Source organism: Parus major, chromosome 6 (genome assembly GCF_001522545.3).
Source record: "Parus major isolate Abel chromosome 6, Parus_major1.1, whole genome shotgun sequence".
In the NCBI taxonomy this organism is placed as follows: domain Eukaryota; kingdom Metazoa; phylum Chordata; class Aves; order Passeriformes; family Paridae; genus Parus; species Parus major.
The window spans coordinates 21,195,063-21,218,970 of NC_031775.1; the positions used below are offsets into that span (position 1 = coordinate 21,195,063).

Consider the following 23,908-nt stretch of genomic DNA (forward strand, 5'->3'; position numbering starts at 1 on the left):
ACTTTAACACCAAACACTGTCTCTCTCTCTTTTTTTTGTAAACAGTGATCAACATTTTCCTAAATGACCCCCGAAACGACCTACTTCGAATCTACTCATTAGTAACAGCCACGTTTGCAATATTAACCTGGATGTGGCTGTTTATTAAGATCTTTTAAGGGGGTTAGAATGAAGACACACTGCCGGTGTACAGGGAGCACAGAAGGGGTAATTTAAAACCCATGTTTTTCCTCCCCCTCACCGAAAACATGCCCAACATTGTGCAGCTGTGCTGCCAGCTTCATCACTCCCTCCATCTCCACTCTTGCTAATTAAAAGGTTGATCACAGAACAATGCTCTTCTCATTAATTTCAGCCTTCTGATTGGGCAGGATTCCCACTCGCTCCGCCTGATCTTTTCCACACTGCTGAAGTTAATGTGACAGGAGCCCGAAGATGGATTACCCGCTGCCATATTGCCCATCACCTCCAATCAGCAGCTATCGGGGTAAACTGATTGTTCTAATTTGCTCTCATTATTTTTACAATATCAGGAGAAAATAACGCACACAGCTCACTGTCAAAGCTGTGAAAATCAGCCATTAGTTAAACCCAGACACTGAGTGGCTTTATTAGAAGCACTGCAGTTTATTGATTTGGCTTCGGTAAACTAAGATAATACCTGTCCTCTTTTCACACAATTTTTAAGGTGCACTTATGTAGCAAGAAAATATTTATTAGGATACTTTTGGAAATGCTCGCTGTCTCAGCCTGTTATTTTGATACACTGGCAGACAACAAAGATTAAGAACAATGGAAGCTTGACTTCCACATAAAGAAGGGCAAAATATGCAGCATTATCCACATGGCAGCCTGTGTGCATGTCTCAGCTACTCTTCTACAGTTTAAATAAAAATCATCTCAGGATGAGTATGGCAGGTGAATATGTAAATACACCCCATAATCACAGAAAATACAGTACTACCATAAAGACAGACATAGTACAGGCATGACTGCATGAGCTGTATGTACAAGGTCAGTGATTTAGTATCAGGTTTGGTTTTCTGTTGGTTTTTTTTTTTTCTGGCTAAGCAAGCCCAGCATCAAAACACAGGGTCTGAGAGCAGAAGGTCCAAATAAGAGAAACTGTTTTGTATGACTGGGAAGTATTTTTTACCCTACGTAAAGGCATTCCGCTGTTACAACTTGGGAACAGGATCAGAAATGTCACTCCACACTAAAGCCTCATGGGATCCCAGAGCTAAGAAATGAATAAAGTATTGTTAGCAGTATGAAGTCAGGCATTTTTACACCACAGCAGTGTTTAGAAAACACTGAAAATTCTGGGCCTCTGTCTCTATGTTGTATATAAAGGGATCTACATTATTTTGCCTGCTGCCTCTCTGCATTTTAGCAAAGGGAAATGCTAAATAATGGGATTAACAGAAATATGGTACCTTAAATCTTCCTAAACATAAACTCTTAACTGGTGTCTACGATGCTCTAACTGGCAATGTACTCCAAGAGTGACAGGTAGAGCACAGCAGACTGATTTTACTTTTAAATAATATCTAAATTAGATTAGTTCTTTGTGTAGATCTGCATGAGCCAGAGGGGACATTCATCATTGTGCCAAAAAAGTTAAATTCACTGGGGTACGCTCAAAGTGAGTGGTTCTAGACCTACGTTTTATCTCTCCGACGCATCATCAAGATGCTGTGCCAATATGCATGAAGCCAGCTAGGAGCTGCAAGAAAGACAACGGGAGAGTAACTGGATAGTAGAAAAGGTTTAATTTTTTCCTTTGTAGATTATGAATTGCTTGGGACAGGATCTGTGGTTTCTCTGTCTTGTAAGCACAGAGCATCCCTTTCAAGACTTGAGCTTCTTTTTTAATATTTAAATGGCTTAAATATAAGGAAGAGTATTCTCCTCCCTCCCCCTCCTCCCCCTGATGTAATTAAAAATGCTACAATTTTCATTAGGGCTTTTTAATATTTTTAAATCTTCATCAGCTAGAGCCTTGCATTTGGGGTTTGATTTTTCCTCCCTCCTAGAAAAGCCACCTCCTAGCTTTGTTTGGTATCTTTTTTGACCCTTGCTAATGGTGTTCTCTTGGAGGGGCGTGCCATGCTTTTCCCCTTAAAATTCCTGCACTGAAAGACTGCGCCACACCACACTCCACAAAACGTGCTGATGGCACAAATTACAAGCCCCCAGCCGAACACTCCAGCCCCCACCATTCGGGCAGATTTATGTGGGCTCTTGCCGACGTTATTACAAGTCAGAGTTTATTGGGAAATTGTTACATTATGCGGAGTGTCTAACAAATTGCTTATGCTGCTATAATTGGATTACAACAGCCGCTTGCTCCCACCGGTAAGATTAGGCAAGTAGGACTCCTGCCGATCTCTGAGCGTTAGCAGTAATTTTATTTGCCTTGCCTCTCTCTTTCCTAACAACATGCCTCTTTCCCTGCCAGCTGTCTGCTGAAAAGGCACAGGCTTGTTCCTTGGCCCTAACAATGCAATTACAGCCCTGCAGATCGCACTGTTTGTGCATTAAGTACAGAGCCAAAACGAGGCGAATTGATCGTTTGACTTTTGGAGGAGCCATGTGATCTCTGCGTGCGGGTGATCCGGCATGCACCAGTGGGCAGTGCTGCAGTGCGCGCCTCACGATGAACCCGCTTCACGCTGCCTCCCCTCCCCTGCCCGCTCCCAACAGCAAAGATGCTGAAGCCCACCCCTTGTTAACCCCCATCAGGCTACAAAAACAGCCTCATTTTTGGGTGATCTCTTGCTAGGCTGAACTCAGAACTCACTTTGCCTTCTGAAATGTGATACTTGGCCACATCAGTGGCTTCCCTGCAGTGGGCTACACTAGGAGACTGTCATTACAGCATTTCATACCGCAAGCTTTAGCACAAGAATTGGACATATTTTCAAACAACTTTTTCAATTCTTGTATTTGATAAATACTAAAAATACATCTAATGTCATATATTCCATACCATCACGTCTGCCACCATTTATTATCAAAGCCACTGATGACTTGTATTCCAAACGGTTTCACATTTCCAGCACAAAGGATTCTAAAGTACTTTGTAAATGCAAGTCCAGTTTGGTTTTAACATTTATCCTGGTAAACACTCCTTACAAGTATAATGTGATGGATCTCGAATGAAGACCTCAAGGCTGTAATTCTTTATGCAGTGTATCTGTCACCAAACCAGCAAACACACAGCAAGGAACTACAGCACATGATACTACACATAATAAAGTCGCAGGTGAATTTTGACTAAGGATGTCAGGTCAAGTTCTAAATTTTTTAAAAAAAGTCTTCTATTACATCTTCATTGTCTGTTCACTGAGAGGATTCCAGGATGATTCCAGTTAGAAAAGACCCCTGGAGTTCTCCAGCTCAGCCTCCTGCTCAAAGCAGGGTGCATTCATTATGAGGTCAGATCAGGTAGCTCATGGCTTCATTTAACATGGTCTTGAAAACCTCCAAGGATGGAGGCTGCAGATCCTCCACAAGCAACTTGCTCCAGCTTGACTGTCATCACCACAAGAGAACTCTTCCTTGAAACCACTCAAACACGAGATGGAATTTCTAACATCTGAGGGGGGACCTGCCAGTATTTACTGAACTCAATCTGAAATGTAATGCAATTTGCTTTATCAAGATTCCAGACCATGGGGTCCAAAAAGTAGAAACATCTCCATCAAGTTGACCAAACTTTGAAAATGATTCTTCATATAAAGATTTGTCTATCCCCTGCCTGACCATCCTTACTGCAGAGCTCAGAGAGCTGATCTCCATAATACACTTAAGAGACCCTCAGCTACAAAGCAATGTAGGAGTTAGCTTTTATATTGCTACTTCTTCAAAGTCTCTGTTGCATTCAAAATATCCTAAGTGTAATTAATTTTTAAGTTTTGGTTTCATTGACATGCAAAGTCATTTTGGGTGGTAAGAGCAGCAGAAATGACAACCCCTCCACAATGTTTTCATAACTGAAGACTAAAGAAGCCTGTTTACACATAGTTTAACACTCAAAAGAAACTCTGAACAGCTGAAATGCCTTATAAATAGCTCAGACCCAGAGGAAGTGCAAACGTCTGCATTGTGAATTGTAGATCTTAATTACAGACAATGGCTGGTACAGCAAGTAGCACAGAAAAAAAAAAGTGAAACAGTTGCACTGTTCATGGTTGGCAATAATTCTTCAGGAAAATATTTACTATCAATCAGTTATGAGAAAAGGGACTCTGCGCTCATAAAACAGCACGTTGCTTCTCATACCAGGACCATTTTGCTTCAGCATAATCTGAATTTAAACAGCTTGTTTCCTGCGGATATAATTTTGGAAATAAATAAAACAAGTCTATCAAAATCTGGAGAATGTGTATGGTGGGGTGGAGTGGGGGAGCAAGAATATCACATTTCTGTCTCCGTCATTTGCAAAAAGATTATTAGACCAAGATGAAGCTAAAGCATAAAGATTGTCTTGACCTAAAAAAAGACAGACAAACTAGCAATGAAGATAGAAGCAGTCATATTTGTGAAAGGAAGATCATTATTAGGTCAAAGCTTTGGGATAAACTTCTGATGCCATTTTCTACTTTTGTTGTCTAAGAATTCACTTTCAAAGCACCTTTTTCATGTTAAGTACCCCCAGCAATGTCCCTGCAATGCCTGTCATTCACACAACCCTCTTATTACAGAGAGAATACCTCCAACAGAAGGGTAAAATGACATGCTCACATCTCTATCAGCCAGTGGCTGAGGCAGTGTTTATCCAGTTTGCAACAACCTCAAAAACTGCTGTTCCTCGCAGAGAAAGGTATTGCCAAGACATAATATAGGATATTTTATTGAGGGATTTGGGGTTGAAAGCATGTCCACTAACAGTCCCTCTGCATCATTACACAGAAGCTTAATACTAAAAATTAAGGTAACATACTTTCTTATTAAAACGGTAGAACAAATATCAGGAAACTAAATGTTGCTAGTCAAATAATGTTTGTTCATTATTAAATTGTTCTAATTTCAATCTCAGTGACTGGAAAGGCTTTGAAAGCACTAGAAAACTATGCATTATCTGACTATATACCGACTCAGTGGTATATATCACAGCAGAACTCTAAGCTGGTTGTGCTATTCATGCAAAGTAAATGCAGACACACTCTCTGGAAAAAAAAGAGCCATCAATCTGTGACATAAAGGGACTTGAGAGTACAAGAGGGACACTCTTCAGATCAATTTGTCCTACTGCCAACTGGAACATCCAGCTTGGAACCCTAAATGCTTCTTTATTAAAGAGTGCTTGTGGTGTCTCCTTTAAATTCATATAAAAATTCCAGACATAATGTTATTATTGTGCAGACTATGTTTGTTTTAAAAATTCGAAAGTAGTCATGCAGAAAGAACTGACAAAGGAAAGAAGATTTCAATTACCAGCTACTTCCACAACTCCTTGCTTTAACTGAATCACCCTTGAGTGTAAAATGTGTAGCTATAGCTAAATAATAAGATCCATCTGTGAAAGGAAACTTCACAGAGCACACTGGGAGTGCCAAGGCCTGTTCTGTGTTTCCAGATCTGAGCATAAGAGAGCTCCATCCCACCTTTAGAAGTATGATGAACAGTAAAGATTCCCTAAATGATAGAAAATGCCTAAAAGACCCTGAGAAGTCCCTTAGTTTGCCAGGAACTTAAAAAGCAAGAGTGGTTATCACATGTGAGTAGAAAGCAGTGGCCTGAAACAGAAGTCTGATTTTTCAAGGGCGGTGTGCATGACTATATTTTTCTTACAGTTTTACTTAGTTCAAGGTAGAGAACCTCTCCCAGCTGCTGCAGCTGAGTTCAGAACTAAGTAAAAGCCTGGGGATGCTGGATGCCATTTTGAAGGTGTCTCATCAGTGCTGTCACAGAGATGCCATAGGGTGCCTGTCTCTGGCACAAGTAGGAAAGAATTCAATATGCAAAATGAAACTGAGAACACTCATTTGTACAGGAGATACAGATGAAGTGGAACCAACTGCAAGAGCAAATAAACAGTAAGACCTATCTAATGAATGGAAGAAACTGGTATTGACTGCAGGACTCTGAGATCAGTTATATACCCATCTCTAGTTGGGAAAGGAAAGAGCACTTGGAATCTCAAGGGTATTTCCAGGATCCAGGGAAATGCAAAATCTAACAGATGTGAAACGAACAGCAAAACTCAGACCTAACACAGCCCACATAATGAAAGGGTGAAAAGGTAAGACCTCTGAAAACAGGACTGTATTTAATCCAAGCAAAGACTCAGCCAAGGGGACTGGAGACACACCAGTGCATCCCTCACGACACATCAAATATAAAGTGTGAAGGTCACCACAGAAAGATTTCCTGGGTACAAAACAGAATAGAAACTTGTTTGCTCACCCAGGAGCATCAAAAGAATCCTAGTGACATACCAGATGCCAGGGGACTTTTAACTATGTCCCTCTCTAATTGAGGATGAAGCACACACCGACACCATTATCTGCCTGAAGATACTGGCTTACAAAATATGGAACAAACAATAGGAACAGATGCTCATTTGGCCAGATTTCAATAAGCCTCATTAAAATCAAACACCCTGTCCTTGGAGCCCAGGTTCATGCTACATTTCTACCTTATTTAAGCACCTAGCACAAATTCCTGAGGAAGCTGTCCACTTGTGGTTGCACACCAGTTGTATCATTAAAAGAAACCCTCTTGCAAAGATTTTTTGGTTTCTAAAGAAAAAAAAAAAAAAAAAGGACATTTTCTATATCTATGCCTGTGTCTGTACATACACATGTAAAAACACAATCAGAGATTGCATTTCCTTTTAAAAGACATTAGCTTGAATATACATCAGACTTGTTAATCACTCAAAGGCAATGGGAAAAAGGATGCCAAAACATAACAGAAAGACTCTGGCACATGGGAGAGAAATGATGTTACAGATCACACACATGAAATCTACACATCACAATATATAATTTTTAATTTAGGATCCCAGCTCTTCAGTTGAAACATGCTCATACTTGAAATGATTTCTAATGCTTCTTATTTGCTTTTACTCAAACTTGTCCAATCAATGGACAACTATCAATGGAGTTTCAGAGGACAAATACCAGAAAAGAAGGGCTAAGAACAAGACACAGATTCATCAGAATATTATATTCTAGCTTTATTTTAAAATGTCTGAATAAAAATAGTTAAGCTATAGGTTTGCAAAAGGCACTGAGCTCCTGGATGCAGAGGCAGCATGACACTGTACACAAACCCAGACAGACGAGGTTTCCTAACACAAAAAATTTCTTGAGTGATCAAAATACTGTGCCCTTTGCTGCTGTCCATACCTGAATATGTGTATCTGTTTTTTCCCCCCTCTATTTTAGGACAAATGCTAGTTGTTAGGTTGGTAGTTTACACTGAATGTCCTGTACAGAAGCACTCCTTCACAAGAGAGTTTAACAAATGGACAGTGCTTCAGCCCGGGAGAAGAGATACCTCAATATCGGTATGTGTGGCCTCACGGATAACTGCATTTCTTTGAACAAACTTTTAGAAATGTCAAGCACACAGTCAGTAAATGCCATTAATACACTCTTAACAGAGCACAATTATCTTTTCTGCAACTAGGTGCAGAATCAGAAATTTAGTTTTCAGAAAAACCATTGTCTCTTGCAGACTGACTGACACATCTGACAAACAAGTGATAATGCAGATGGTGTCTCCCAATCAGGGCTGATATTGCACTGCAGAACCAGAAAAAGTACATCATGATTTCCAAGTAACCCTTTCTGTGTTTCACTGCAAGTTGAAAAAAAAAAAATGGAACCCCCTAGAATATGTTTGGAAAAGTCCTGGAGGATAATGAAAACTGTATCACCTTCCACTATTCACCTTCCTGACAAAACATTTTAAAGTCCAAGGCTATAAAATACATCAATCATAGAGGATAAATCTTGCTGTGTACATGTGGTAGAAGAAGGACTCTAGACTCCCTAAATCCCATTTAAGCCCTTTATGTAGGGAACATTTAACAGTTGTGCCATTTGCCTATGCCATCATGAAACCATCTGCATTTAGATAGCTGGATTTATAAATGCTTTGACACCTCTGGAATTTGTAAGACAAGCTTTCTTAGAACCGACTTCATGTGGTTTGTAGATAGGAAGGCAAAGGAAAGGAGTACAACAGCTAGGCAAGCCAGTATTAGAGGAATTATATCCCCAGTAAAGTCTTTATGTTTTTTTAGAGAAAGATATATATATTTCATATATATATATATATACACACACACACATACATATGTGTATATATACATGTATGTGAGTGTATACATGCATATATATGTGTTTATATATGGTTTGCCATACATATATATGACAGCAGACTGTCCAAGAGTATATATATACATGTATTTCCCTACAGCATATAGACACGATACTTCAAAAACATACACTTTTTTATCTCCAGGATGGTGTCTCAAATTCATCCTCAACAGCATGAAACAAGTCTTGCTGTTCCTGCCTTGAGCCCTATCCACAGCCCTTACCACAAACCTGCTGAAAACATAACTTTTGTAGAGCTTATTAATTAGGACACAAAGTTGTTAAAGGATGTGATTTTATTCAAAAGAGGCACCACTTAAATTAGCTGTACTTCTTGCACACCCTTGCCCCTTAGTGAGGCAATCAAGTCAAACAGGACACTGTAGAACAGATGGGGTTGAATGGGTTTGCTCCTATGAGTTTGCTGTGAGCTGCTTTATGGCATTGGAACAATGCTCTATAATGAGACAACCCAGCCAGAGTTGTTCTGATTAAAAGTTTCACCTGATCTGTATCAGAAAGCACCGTAGGAAGCAGTGTGCAAGACCAGTCATGTTAAGAATGGAAGTGCTGGTATTAGACTTTGTACCAGGACCTTGTACCAGAACTGGTAACTTCTCTCAAAAGTGCTTCTCCAGTCGAAGGTAACTGGCATGTCAAGCACAGTTTATGAATGCTAAACCACCTGCAAACACCATTACAAACTTCTATGGTAGCCAATTCCCTGACAAGAGTCCAAAGTAATGGGACATCCAAATTTCACCAGCAAAACCCCAGCAAAGATTTAGCTGGGAAATTATCTTAAAGGTCAATACAAAAGTGGCCCCTGAAGGGACAAGGCACCTTTAACAACCAATCAAAGAATGAAAGAAATGGACTTCAAGAAGATCAAGGAATAACTTAAAGAGAAAACAGGCTTTTGAGTGGTTGGGTTTGTGGTGACAGAAGAGCAGCAAGATGCCAGCTGGTTTCAGTAACAGATGGCTGTATGCACTGATCTCTCCTGCATGCCCATTCTAAACTTCCTTTCAGTGGAAATACAAAGCTTACACAAGGCTAAAAGCATCCTCCACGCAGCCTTTCCACACATCATCATGGTTCAAATGTTCTCCATTCACAAACAGACCAAGCTGTACATTTTTTTACTCTAGTTATGCTGAATTCTAAGAAAAGAGGGTGGCTAATGGCACCTCATCTTTTCCAATCACATATACCTCAATTGTCAAAAAATTACTTTCCCGTGACAGGCTAATAAATTCATTTTCTTACCATTCTGCCTCTAATATCTCCCTTGTCCCTTTTCTTTACGTACAGTGTTCACTCTATTTTAATTGAAAAGTCTTTTTGCACCTCCCTTCTGGTAGCTAAGAAAGGGAACCATGATACAAAGAGCTCTCACGTAGTATTTCTAATATGTATCTGGGCATTTATCATTTGAAGCTGCCACAGCTAATTACATGGCCGGCGTAGGTCATCCCACTGGAAAAGCCTATTACTTGAATAGCAGAATGAAGCCTTCAATCCTACATAGCTCAGGCAGGACTCAAGTAATCATTTCCAGCAGAGAAAAACAGCAAGTCTAAAATCTCTACACTGAAGGACAGAAAAGCCTACTCAAAATACTTGCTCTTTGTTTAAATATTTTTTTCCTAACTGTAATATTTAACAAGAACTTTTCATTGACTAATAATGAACAATTTGCTAAAAACCCCTCAAAACCAAAGCCGTTCTCTTACTTACTTTGGCCACACAATTTTCAGTCTTCATAGCAGTGCTTCCTAGACATACTGTTTCCTGGTTTAAGCACAGTCTGGCACAGCTGTTGTAGGTCTGCAGAAAGATTAAAATGGTTATGAATAGAAGAACACAATTTTCTTTCAGGCACCACATTTTTGGCACAGGAACCTACACTAACTCTACTACATTTCCTTTTTCTTAGATGTAAATGTTTCAAACCAAAATAAACTAGTTTATAGCAAAAGTCTATGTTCAGGGCATGCATGTCCTCTGAGAAGCTATGTACAATTTTACAGTAGGAAAATACAAAGAAAAAGATTTTTCTTCTCTATTCCTTTGAAAACGGAAAAAAAATTCTCATCTCAGTTTTTGTTCTTTCACAAAATGCTGCATAATGGAACAACTAAAGCAAGGTGATTTCTACACACTAGTTATCAGAAAGTATGTCAAATGTGAATAAACATCCGACTTTATCAGAATATAAAATGTAAAATACATGGGACACAGTGAAGGCTATAATCAGAAGGGAGCAAATGCAGACCACATTTCATTGTTGTATTTAATCTTCTCAGTCATGTAAAGCTTTTTTTATTTTTTTGAAGTAGAATGTCTTTTTTCTTTAATACTGTCCTGCACAAGAGAGAGCCCCAGTCAGGGCTGCAGACTTCAGAGTCCTTGCAGAACACATCACTCACAGTCTCTCTCCCTTTTGAGGGAAGTGTATGAACAATACTTACAAAGTGGGCTTAAAATTATAATTTGGTTGACTTGGCTGTTTAAACTAATATGTCTGAAAAACTCAGGAGCTTTTAATAGAGGCTCTCCTCCTCACCCCCAGAGCCTTTTCATCTAAGAGCTTCAGTATGGGATTAATACACCTGCCACCATCTACACAAAAATGCTCCCATGCAAAAGTGGCAGCTCAAAAGCAAGCACCAACTTGGTTTCTTTCAAGAGTACAAAGCAGACCACAAAGAAGATGTTGCCACCTCAAATAATTGCTTGGGGAAAACCCAAAAATATGCTGAAAGAGAATGAAATTAAACTTGTTACAAAGACATTTTCAAGAGCACTAAGCAAAGCATACTAATATTCATGATATTTTTACGATTGCCTTAATGGGAGGATGCACAAACACTTGTAGTGAGCTGCCTGTCAGTTCTCTCTCTGTAATACTCACTGGCAATCTCTGGAGATGTTTTTTTCAGGGCTTGCTATGATTTCCATTTGCTCGACTCGAAATGACTTCAACCCCAAATCTGGTACAGGTTACAAAACCTGTGGACAACGCTGGTATGATAAGGGCACCTAAACTTCTCCCTCTGCCCCAAAGCTCTATCAGCAGAGCCAGATTCCCTCAGTGCCAAGGACCAAAAAGCTATTTCCCTCTCTTGCACCTCTGCCAGAGGCCTGATTCTGTGGAAAATGTTGTCAGCAGCAACACAAAAACTGGCAGAGGAGCACATGGCAAAGGATGTCAGAGGCAAGAATGCAAAGAGATTAAAAGGGGTTTATGCTGAGCAATCGGAGATGTGTCCACAAAGCCAGTGTTCCCAACAGCCCCCAGATGAGGTAAGCACCAAGTGAAGGGAACTGAGTGTTCCCAATCAGTTTATAACATTCACCTAAGTTCTAACAATCCTCATGAATCATTCCTTACTGCACGGGGGAATCAGTATACTGGCTTAGGTGGATCTGTACTGGACCAGCACAGTACAACCATCCTTGGAGAAATTAAGGAAATCACAGTCCTTTCCACCTTACCTATTTACAGAGTCCCTTTAAAGTTCACCATGACACAGAAACAAAAGAGAGCACAAAAGCCCTAATTTCTCCATTGCTTTAGTGGTTCATATTTCATTTCTCAGTGAGGTCTCTAACCAGAAAACAACCAGCAACAGACAGGAATGCAGAATATTCTGGCTCCAGAATATTCTTACATTTCACAACATTGATATCTGCTTTGACTAGCAGCCAGCAAGCAATTTCTGACTCTAGACCCAGAAAGAGAAACTGAAAAAATCAAACACATGAATTCTTTCAAGGTGCTGCGCAGATGAACAAAGTGCATCTTTCAGCAGGAGAGGCTCAGATTCAAAGTGGATTAGGCCACAAGCAAGCAGAAGTCTGACTGCCTCTTGCAAATATTTGCCACCATCACACTGGTATGCATAAAACTTTCTCCTCAGAAGAAAGATCAGAATGGTATAAACTGCTATAAATTTGGGCTTAGATATAGCATCCTAACCGATAAGACAAAAAGTTGATACCATCTGCTTAGCACTGACATTCAGACAATACCATGCAAACTTCATTTTACAGGCATGGTATTAAACTCAACTAGATGATGAAGGTGAAAAACCATGAAGAGATGGTAAGATTCTTTGTTCAGTTTTTACATTTGTGTAATTTAACCCATTTATTGTAAATCTGTATTTTTTTCACTTGCAATTTAATTCCTAGAATTCCATATGCAGTATTTCTGTACAACTTGTCTGCTACATACTGTACATACATATGTAAGTTTTATGAGGAGCCCTGACGTGAGAAAAGCTACTACTAACTCCACTTTGTAGATCAAAAGCTCAGCCACAAAAACATTTACTGAAAGCAACAAGGAAGTCTGTGGCTCTGTGAACCGAACCATGAACTCAAATCTTGTCAGTCTTTTTCCTCCCAAGACAGGTATGCACAAACCTTGGTTGCATGCCAGCTTTTTAAAAGCTAGGCTTACAACAGGCTTTCTCCACATTTACAAATGGGAAAAAGTAGACAATCCAAATACAAAATGTGAAATACTAAATGCTAAACCTAAAGATGTCAGCATTTTCTGAGAATGAAAGAAGCTCACTATGCACTATTCAAAAGTTACATGCATGTCAGAACACAAATACAAATAATTATTCCAGTGTATTGCTTAATTTTGATTACTTTCACCCACACATTACATCTCAGTGAGAACAGCATTGACTGAACTTCCAGCATAACTTGTTAATCAAATCCCACAATACCAGGACTACTGACATTTGACAGAACTAGTATAGCATAAATTTAAAGAAGATAAAGTGAAATACTTCTTCAGATAGTTGGCACTGAACTTCTAGTGCTTCCTGCCCCAGGACATCATGCAGAGAAACTTCATCAGAAGTAGAAAAAGGAACGAAACAAATTCATGGACAGCAGCTCCACAGATACTCAGCACAGATATCCTCCAGACATCCCTAGTGCAACAGCAGTAGCTGCTGCAGGAACAGGAGGCCAGTGGAGTACCAAAAGAGGCCAGACTTGTTTGCTGTCATTTAACAGCACCTTCCACTAAGTGCTGGAGTTGGCAGTGGATGAGCTGACTGGGTCTGACTGACCTGGGCATTCTCGTACTATCAATATAACTCTCTGCCCTTTGAGAACAAGCCAAGGAACTCCTCCTGCCCAACCTTTTAAACCACAGAAGGAGAGAAGAACATGATTTTACTGTAAGAGACAATGTTTACACAGTAATTTTATTACATAAGGATTCATGTATGTGCCAAATTACTAGACAACCATTTAGTCCTTCAGCAGCTCTTTGTTTCTCAGCAGAAGTAAAAGGGAAAAAGAGAAAATAAAAAAGAGTATATACCATGGATTCAACACATCAGGATGCATATTTGAGAATAAAACATAAAGTACTCTCCCATTTGACATACATTACTGTCTTTGCAAAGTTACGAAGTTCTTATTTTCACATTCTCACAGAAGAATGCCTCATTAGCCTTGTGGGATGAATAAAGAGGGCAAAGAAGATTCACATGCATGTTCTACAATATCTTTTAAAGGGTTGAAAGCAAAACACAGAAAACCTAGTTCTCCCTTGAAGTCCAGAGGAAAAAGAAGTAATGTCACTCTGCTTGATAGGTCTCAATGGAAATGTACTGCCAATGTTAAAAAGAAGCTGCATCTGGTTCATGAGACCAGGTTTTAAGAAGCTTGGAGAATATATTGTCAAGGCAGTAGTAGATGGTAGTCTCCAAGTGCTTTTTTGCAGGCAGCAGTTACTGGCTACTGAGAGACACAAAATGGCAGCTGGACATGGCGATTTGGTTTCATCTGATACTCTTTGTACACTAGTAGTTACTGTGAATAGGTCCAGTGAATAGACTAGTGAATTCTGAAAGCAGAATGAATGTCATTTCATCAAGTAATAATGCAGAGCCCTTCACATTAGGTGAAACATCTGATGGTGTCTAATGCTACACTGCAACATAAGAGTACCTCCTTTCACTTGTCATTTGTTCCAATGCCCATGGGAACACTGACTTACCTGGAAGAAAAACAGGAAAATCAAAGCCAAAACTAAGCCTTAGAAAAGGAAATTTCTCAAATTCGCCTTTAAAGCTTGACCCTTTTACATTTCTCATCTAATCTGCACCAAAACTGTTCAAGTTTCTCCTCACCTTTCATCAAAATAAGAGGTTTCTTCATCAAGGAAAAGTATTCTGAAATGGTAGCCTGGTTCAACGCTACAGGCAGATAGCTTTGCGTTGGAGTGCTTTAATATGTTTTTATATTGCATATAAAGCATGCAAACATAAACCAGTTTGTTGAAAACTACTCTCTTTGTGGAAGCTGGCTGTAATTCTGAACAAGTTTTCAATTTTCGCACTGCTGCTAGGGTAAAACATTTTAAAGAGTTTAATTTTTACAGTGGCTTCAATGACACAAGATTATCTAACAAAGTAATGGTTAATCAATAGAGGGTTTAGTTGTCAGGTGAAACATATAACACACTAAAAGGGATTGATTGCAAGACTCTTCCTTATTTACTGGGAGGTATATATTTAAAATGACACAAACTTGTTACCAAGCTGCATTCCTTTAACCTTGCAAAAGCCGTTTGAGAAGAGTGTTAAGCAGCCCTATAGCCAAACAAGCTCAAATGGAAAAAAAAAAAGAAACCTACAAATATATGGGAACACCAAATCATGTCAGAAGCAGGGGAACCACAAAGCTGTACTCACTCTCAGCCAAAGGCTTAAAATGCCACAGAGGCACTAGACTATGGTTCACTAAAGATAGAGCTGTATCTGATCTCATTCCGTAAGTGTCTTTGGTTACATTTTTCTTTTTAAAGAAAGTGTTGTCCTGCTCTTTGACACAAACACATGAACATTTCTACTCCTGTGTGCGGCTCTGGATGAACAGTGAGCACCAGCCTGAAGCTTCCAACCCCGGGCAGAACTCCATGTGTGTGCAGCTTTTCTACCAACTGAAATCCATTTCTTTGGCCATTCATTCCAAGAATCCCCAGTCCCTTAACAAAGCTCCACTTTTTAATAGAAGCTGCAACCCAGGAGTTCAATAACATTTCCCCCCCCAATAGTTAGTAATTACATGATTTATCAGAGAAAGATAACACTAATAAAAACACAGCAAAAAGATAAAACCCATACCCTCCCTTCAAGTAATTTTCAGGGAAAAGATTATTAAACTGCTCTTTTTGAACAAGGGCTTTTGTAGCTAAGCACAAATTGCCAAACGGTTAGAAAAAAAGTTATTAGACTCAGAAGAATTCAGCAGAAGTGGGAAGTTATATAAACAAATCACTCCAGCAGATTTGGAAAGATCGCTTTCATCTTATTTAGAGTCTTAGGAGACTTGCATTAATTACCCTTTAAAGGTCTTTCACATGGACTATTTAAAATAAATGCAATTTATTTATTTATTTCAAATGAGGTGCTTCTTCTGAAAGAATTAAGTAATCTTAACAAATTTAAAAACGTTTTTATAAACAGGTAATTAAAAAGAAGACTAGAATTAAGTCGAGCTGTAAGACATTACCCAGGATCCACCTTGACTACTTTCTTAAGATGAAATTTTTGTTATCCCCAGCCCAGCCTTGGGAAGGATTTCTCCACAGAAAGTCGTAAGACAAAATAAAGACTAGCCCAACAAAAAAACTCGATCATTTACTGGATTTTCCCTAAAGCACAGTTTGTCATATTGCAATTACACCTTGCTGACTGTGAAAGCCAGAGTCCTTAATATTGCCACTAGAGGGAAGACGTGTCTTAACACACAGCAATGGTAGTTGGGGAGTGGGTTTTCTTGTACAATTACCATAACAAAGCTCCCTTGGCTGTGTGTACCTTCTAATTACCCAGTACAATTAAAATGACTTACCTAAAACAAACATGAAAAAAAAGGCCCCTAAACAAAAAAACCTCAAGACAATGCAAACAAAAAGCTTTAGTCCAATATGCTTGTTACCTGAAATTACATTAAAGCTGAAGATTTTTTTTAACTCATCTATCAATGCACAAGGGGGAGAAACACAAAAAGGAATATGCCACAATGCCCAACACCATGGGGTTGTTCAGCTAAGTAAAAGCATTAAAACAAACGAAAAACAAAGAGCGAGGCAAACTAGATCTCTTGTTCAAGAAAAGAAGGAAACAAAAAAAAAGAAAATGTCGTGGTATTTAGCCATCTGGTAGCTGCATGAAAACAAATTGTCCTCAGAAGAGTAGAAATACAGTATGTCTTCTCGCAGTTCACTGGCTTATGAATCAGACTACTTTTCCTACTTTTTTTTTAATACAGGCATGATAATGTTAGACTTCTCTGCTGCTGCTTTCACTTCCTTCTTGTCCCACTGTGCAGACATAACCATGGTCATCCCAATCAGACCCGGTTATTCTAACTCGGATGCATTACTCAAAGTCTTTCGGGATACATCTTGTTGGGCCCATTGTTCAAAATCCCCCAGGATTTTTATTTTTTTTTTCCCTAACAGCTACTTGCTGATTTTTAAACCCTTAAATCTTTCATTTTATAAGGCATATCATTATGGGAAGATGGCAGCCAAGTGATTTTTCTTTCCATTGACAATTCGTGACATTTTTCCAGCAGCGTGCAAGGTGTTGAAAACCTGGCAGCTGTTACCTCCCGGGATGAAGATCCTTTTTTATCCTCCCTTGACAGTTTAACTCAATGGGTCAGCACCTTTAAAGACTGCAAAGTACCACTGAAGTGGATGGAGGCTTGAATTACTGCTCCCTCCCTAATCAATGTAAACCCTCACTGCAGGTGAAACTCTTTATCTATAGAGGTGCATGGGGGAGGAAAATGTAATGCCCTGAGCCAGATGGTTTTCATCTTGTTTTTTAAAGAAGAAAGGAACAAGCTAACAAGGGGACAGCCACTTTTGTTAGCTTCTTGGCCTCTCTCATGGCTTTGGATCCCCAGGGTTCCAGCCACACAAGAGAAAGAATACAGAAAAACATAAACACTTAAAGAAATATAACTAGGGGGCTGGCAACATGCTGCTTTCAAAGAGCTTGGAGCCCTGTTCAGCACTTTATTTATCACTGCCCACGTTCTTCGGATGGTAAGTGGACATGGACACAAAGGGCAGGGGGGAGCAGACAACACTTGCAATTTACTCAATTACAGAGGAATGCAGCAATGCGGTGGGGTGACAGATTCCTATTAGCACTAATGCTGAAAGAGCCCAGTGGCCTTTCTGCCACAAGGCAGCATTCCCATTGTAACTTAGACTCCAGCACAACCCGCATTGGCTAGCTTTTTAACACACACTAACTGTCACAAAGGAATGGAAATTATTTTTATTGTTTGAGAATAATGAGAAAAAAACTTAAAAAGAAAGAATAATCTTGCAAGTAAGACTAAGGGTATACTTCTATCAATTACAGGGGGCTTTTCAATCAGCAACTGCTTATTACCAAGTGTTGTGGTAATCAGGACAACTTCATAGACTAGGACTGCCCTGCTTCAGCCAGCTCTCCAACAGAAGGCAAATCTAAAGTGCAGCATCTTCCCCAAAGAGATGGAGGGAACTGAAGGACCCTCTTCCTCCATACCATGCAACTTTCCTCATCAGTCGAAACGAGGGTTTCAATTCTGCATGACAGAAACACTTCTGCAGAGGAGCAGTACACCTGGAAAAGAGCCCTAAGCAGCGGGATGAGGCTGCCAGCCAAAAGTAAACCACTAACAATTGCTACTTCTTGTTTTTCCTTTGCTCTACCTTCTTCAGCCACTTTCTGCTTCTCATGGCTTTCTTGAGTACTGGCTTTAAACTCTTAAAATCAAATTGTGCCTATTTTAACTTTGAAATAGTGCCCAGAGCATGTTTTAGGTGCTACATGTAATTTTAGAAAATTATCTCAAATCTGTAGGAGTGAATTGAGGTAATATTCCGTGCCAAAACTGTAAGAGGAAGAACTCTTAAAAATGCTAAGGGGCTTGTCTGAATGGGGTAACAGACAGGGATTTTTTTCCCCCGGACTTCCATCTGGAAGCTTGCAGAAAGACAGCAGAGTCCAATGTGAGGTTTGCAGGAGGTACACTGTGGCAGCCTTGCTGCTGCCAGCTTTTCCCCACAAGGCACCTTCGCCCACAGATGAACCACAGCAGCAAAAGGCACTTCATTATTGCTGCACTGAAGAGAAGGGAGGGAGGGTTTTAAACAACCAGTATTGTGCCCGTCTTCTTTAAAAACCAGCGGGGTAATCAAGTTCAGGGCAGCCCCGGACAGCTGCCCTGTGACCTATTCATGTTGACCCTCACTATTCATCACTTTCCTTAGGACTATGAGGGCAAGCTCCCGGGGAGTGACCACCACAATAGACAGATACGAGCCAACAATAATACGGTTCCTGCAAAAAAACCAGATGGCACTGCAATAAATTTACAAATCTGCATTCATGGCTCTGTTAAAAACACCCAGAAGCTAAAAGGCTGGAGGGGCCCCCAGAGAGTTTCCCCTTCCCAGTTTCTAAAGGCTGGCTCTCTCCCCAAGACTATTGAGCTCATGTTCTTCATAAATGAAGGATGGAGACATAGCCCTTAAAATAACAAATGGCTGACCTAATCAATCTAGTGTTTGGGTCTAACACTAAATGATAGGCACTGAAAACTAATTATGTTTTTTGGCAAGGAAGTTGAATTAAAATGGAAACACACAGGTTAAAAATGCACTGAAGCATTTGCGAGTCCCTTTGAAAGGGCAGCACACAGACACACGCTCACATGCAGGGTTTGAAACAGGAACCTGATTCAATAACTCATGCATTTATTTTTAAAATGAATCAGATTAGTCCCATGTGTGACCTGCCGGTCCATCTGTATGAGCTGGACTTAATGGGCACTCTTCTCACGCTTACTTCAGTTTGAAGTATGAGAGAGATAAATTTAGTTTAATTTTCAACAGATCAAGCTATCCATTTTCCAAATGGACCATCTGGATCAGCCTATTAAAATTAATTTATAACTTTGCAGTGTGAAAATTCGTTTGTTAGCTTAAATAAAGTTGCCAAAAACTTTTGCCACTTGTCATTGTTTTTTTCTGATCTGTTTTCATACTATGATTTTCAGTTTATCCCTTCAAAATTTAATTTTGTCAGATCAAGCACTCAACAAAAACTGAATGTCTGCATCCATATTCCAGAGTCTGTCACAGCTTAGATCTTTTCATTCTTCCAGCTAACAGCATCAAGTTCATTGCCTTTTCTGTTTTCCAGTGCTAATCTCCATGTCTCTTCTGCCTTGCTGCCCCCACATGCACCCAACAGTGGCTGTGCCTTCTACTTCCAGCAATTCAAGGACAGCCCCACTTGTTGAGACTTCTGAAGACACCCTTCTCCATAAACCATTTTAATCAACAGCAAAATTATATTTCTCTTACTAAGAGTTCCACAGCATTGAGCAACGGGTGTCTTCAGCTCCTGCACACAATTCCAGTATTACACCTCCTCAATGCCTCTACCTTCTGGTATGTCTGATCCACACACCCACCTGGGTAAACATTATGGGTAAGGCTGCATAACAGCACTGCAAACAAGGCAAGAAAAGGAAATTCACCTTTACTTAAACTTGTTAGCAGCTGAACAGGTCAAGACATAGTACTTACCCTGAAGTGGTCTGATGCATCTCATTAATTTTCTAAGACCAATCAAAAAGTACTAAATATGAGGATACATTCACTGGAAAGACCATTTAAATAAACAGACTGCTCTTCTACCCACATACATTCAATTTCTCTGTTCATGTCGGTCCATGTTCCCCAATAATGAAATATTGAAGGATTCTTACAGGAGAAACAGAAAATATGAAACTGTTCACACAGTATCTACCAGGTTAGCATCTTTCCACTAAAATGGAAGCCATTTTTTGAGCATTACTGCTTTGACAGCATTTGCGGGTCACGTTATTTTGGTTCTACAAAGTATGGATAGATGTAAGACATAGCAGTCACACTGTCTCTACAGGAGATCCAGATCTTTCCAGTAAGTATTATGCATTGACTGTGAGTATTTAGGCACATGGCTAAATATGTGTCTGACTTCTGGACCAAGAGCCAGAAATTCCCCACTGCTCCTGTCCATTGCTAATAGAGACAAGGAGCAATCTTAGCTTTCAAAATGCATAGCTTTATGTCTATGTAAAGAACAAGAATTCCCTCCATAACAGGCAAAAAATCATGGACAATCACCTCCTACAATCTAGACAAGAGGGCACCTGCTTTAAGATTAAGACTACATCTTGAATTTATTTACAAAGACTGTTCTCAACACAATGGCTTCAAATAGCAATAGAAGACCCAAGGATTTTGTCCTGCATCTGTTACTGTAAGGACTGGACACAAAGATGGAGACTGATACAATGTCTCAACAATACTGTGCAACACAGCTAACCATCTTCAATGTAAACTATGTCCATTTAATTCTTTCCAATGTGAAATCTTGGGACACTACAAGTGGTCTTCTAGTTGTACTCCTGGTTTATATTGTATTCCTTGATTATGATGAATTGTGGGCCTGAGGGAAAAGACAGCTTTCTTGTGACACTAAGAATACTTTTACAGATTGAAGCATAACAAAATGGAAACCCAATTCAAGAAATTGTACCTTCCTCATCTGCATAATACAGTTTGTAGGTATCTACTTTCTCAATCCGGAGTCATGAGAAAGGACTCAGTGTGATAAAAGGACACAAAATATGTAACTCACTATCCTTTTTAATTAACACCTCTTACTAATGAATCTTCTTTTGGAGAAGAGTAATACACCTCTTCTTGCAGAACCTGAAGACTTCCCATGTAAAGTATAAGTAAAATAAAAATCCCCAGATTTTCTGGCATGCTGGGGACCTTGTTTCCTATCCTGGGGATACACAGTAGGGACCTAGTAGGTTTGTCCTCTTCCTCCAGCTCTTGTTTGCTGAATACCAGAAACAGTTTAAGTTTCATCTAACATATTTAATCAGTTCTTCAAGGTAATCCTTTTCAGCTATAAATGGGACCTCAGCCATTAGGCCAGTATATTGCCTTTTGTCTAAAAGACTTATATGGACTACATCTGTTAAATGGACCTGTCTTAGTCACATGTATGTAATCCTCCATATGACACCTCCTCCCACAAAATTTAACACTCCTAAAACAATCCATTATTAAAAAAAAATAAATCCCCAAACCAACCACGCAAAACCAACAACTCTGAGCACAAGTGCACTGTATCAAAAAGATACTTTTTCCTTTACTATGGTTCTGACCCACTGCTTCTCCAGGAAATAGCTGATGTGGGGCAGGACTGTGCCATCTTATTCCTCTGCCTGAGACTTATGCTCCTGTGGCTGAGATGCAAAAGGAAACGTAACAATTCCTCAGCTGCTGCAATGTGTGGCCTGGGGTATTCACTTAAGTGAATACCAATGGTTTCACTCTGATACTCCAGGCAGCAACCTCAGGCAGCTAAGGCATGGATATAATTTTGCATCTGCTGCCTGAAGGTTGCAGTGGGGAGAAAGACCAAGGTGAAACTGGATCAGAAATCACTAAACCCAACTTGAATATCTCAGAAAGCACATGCCAGACTCCCTTTGTTGGCCACAGGGATTAAATAAAGGAGTTATTTTGAATTGGTAAGAAATTTGCTTTACTATATACAAAGGACAAAGAAATATTTTATTAGACCATCCTTTCTCCTTTTTACCCATAAGTAATGTATATGAATGCAAAAGAAGTAAGAACAGGTCATTTTTCAAGTTATTAACCTGGATATAATCTCCAAGAAAATTTACCTTCAAGGGCAATAAGAAGTTTAATTGTTGTAGAACCTTTTGAGAGTCTTGATCTGAGGCAAGGCAAAATATACTACAAACAAGACAGGCACAATTACAGAAGAAAAGGCTGAAGAGGTCTTGATGAACACCAACTGGAGAAAGGTAAAGCTAGAGTCACAGCTGACTGAACTATACTGAAGCATACATTTCTTCAGAGTCATCAAACTCCCCTGAAAGCTAAATCTCTGTGTCTGATTTTCCTGGGTACAATGTAACTTGCTCAGACTTCAAAGAAGAAAAGAAAGTATTTCCATGAGCATAAGCCAGACTTCAGCTTCTAAAAGCATTTAAGGATTCAAACAGCTAGAAAGTTTTATCACATTTTTAAAGAGACTGATCACATACCTGTCTAAGTGAATTCTTCTCAGGAATGATCTTCCTAGGGGGCTCATCATTATTACAGTCTTCTCTCTCAGAGGAATTCTGTGAAAGAAAGTAAGCTTTAATTCAGTTCTTATCCCTAATATTACTCTGTGAGGAGAAAAGAAACAGAATATTTCTGCTACACAGGCTGTAGCATTTTACATATACACATACTGGAGGCTAAGTTGTACTTTTATGCCAAACAGCTTGTTATGGCAGAGAAAGAATTTCTCCTCCTCAACACAACAATGCACCACTGTGCAGATATCTATCTACAGAAGAAGCCTGTGCTTTAGGGATTTATTCTGAAACTACCAGTAACAGCCACTTTGAAAAGCTGAAATGGTGGTTGAATCAGAATGGCAACACTGGTGCTCCTGAACACCCCAGAACAACCTTTTAAAACAGTGGAGCCTGTTGAAAACAAGAGATCGTTAATGGGTGCAACTGTTATTCTCTGCACCCTTATGTTTTCAATCTGCCTAACAATTATTAATTGCACTCAGTCTGCCTGGCTGCCCAAAATCATAGATAAATTATGGTGGAGCCAAATTCTTGTAAAAGAGGTCATCAGGAAATCCTTCCCAAAAGACCCCAAATATTGTCTACATAGTGTATGATAATATAGCTATGTTTTTCTCTCCTACCCCCTGACTCCACATACATGTACAGTTTCTAGAAAGACTGATTCTCCAAAATGCAACCTGCCACCTCCAAAAAAATCAGTAAGAGGAGAGAAGGCAGACAAGAAACACAAGGGCTTTTCCGGCATGAGGAAAAAATACAACCAGGAAACCTTTGTCCTGCTAACGTCATGATTAAAACCAAATATTGCTTGGTTTAAAGACAAGAGACTATTCATGTCCTGTTGTATCAGGACATGAATAGTCTCTTGCAAATGTTTGGTTAAAAACTGCTGGATACAGTGGGGAGAATCCTGACCTCACTGCCAAAGTCAGCTACTCTGAAAGACAGTATTCCTTTGCACAGGTTCAGCTACGGCACTCAGGGAGAAATGACAGCCAGCTTTGGGGGAATCCCACACACACATCTAAAATCATTTTGATCACCACAGCATTCATAGCCTTAGGCCACATTCCCACACATTCAGTAGTGAGCAACTAAACAGGTTTTAAAGAGATACAGAAAAACTGCCTAGGGAGAGCACTGCCAGGAAAAGGGTGGTTTTCCAGTTTCTTGCAGACAAGCTCAGGACTGCATCTATTACAGCACAAGTTTGCATTGTACCTGTCCCCCAAATAACCTGTCCTTCACTGAGCATGGCTCTGCCTGGCTACTCACAGACAGCTTCCAGCCCAACACCTCAGGAGACAGAAGCGGCATCTGTT

The 23,908-nt window shown here is 39.7% G+C and overlaps 1 protein-coding gene across 14 annotated transcripts in view; it reads right to left on the reverse strand.

The window, feature by feature from the left end:
* BTRC (beta-transducin repeat containing E3 ubiquitin protein ligase) overlaps positions 1–23,908 on the reverse strand; it is a 115,805-nt gene that overhangs the window by 44,288 nt on the left and 47,609 nt on the right. For 11 of the 14 annotated variants that reach the window (XM_015633460.2, XM_015633464.2, XM_015633456.2 and 8 more), the window contains 2 exons: positions 22,542–22,619; positions 10,080–10,169 (listed from right to left, as the gene is read on the reverse strand). In XM_015633460.2, coding sequence (XP_015488946.1) covers positions 10,080–10,169; positions 22,542–22,619 — 168 coding nt within the window. The remainder of the gene's footprint in view (positions 1–10,079; positions 10,170–22,541; positions 22,620–23,908) is intronic. The other 3 variants (XM_015633466.2, XM_015633457.2, XM_015633459.2) reach the window with 2 other exon arrangements.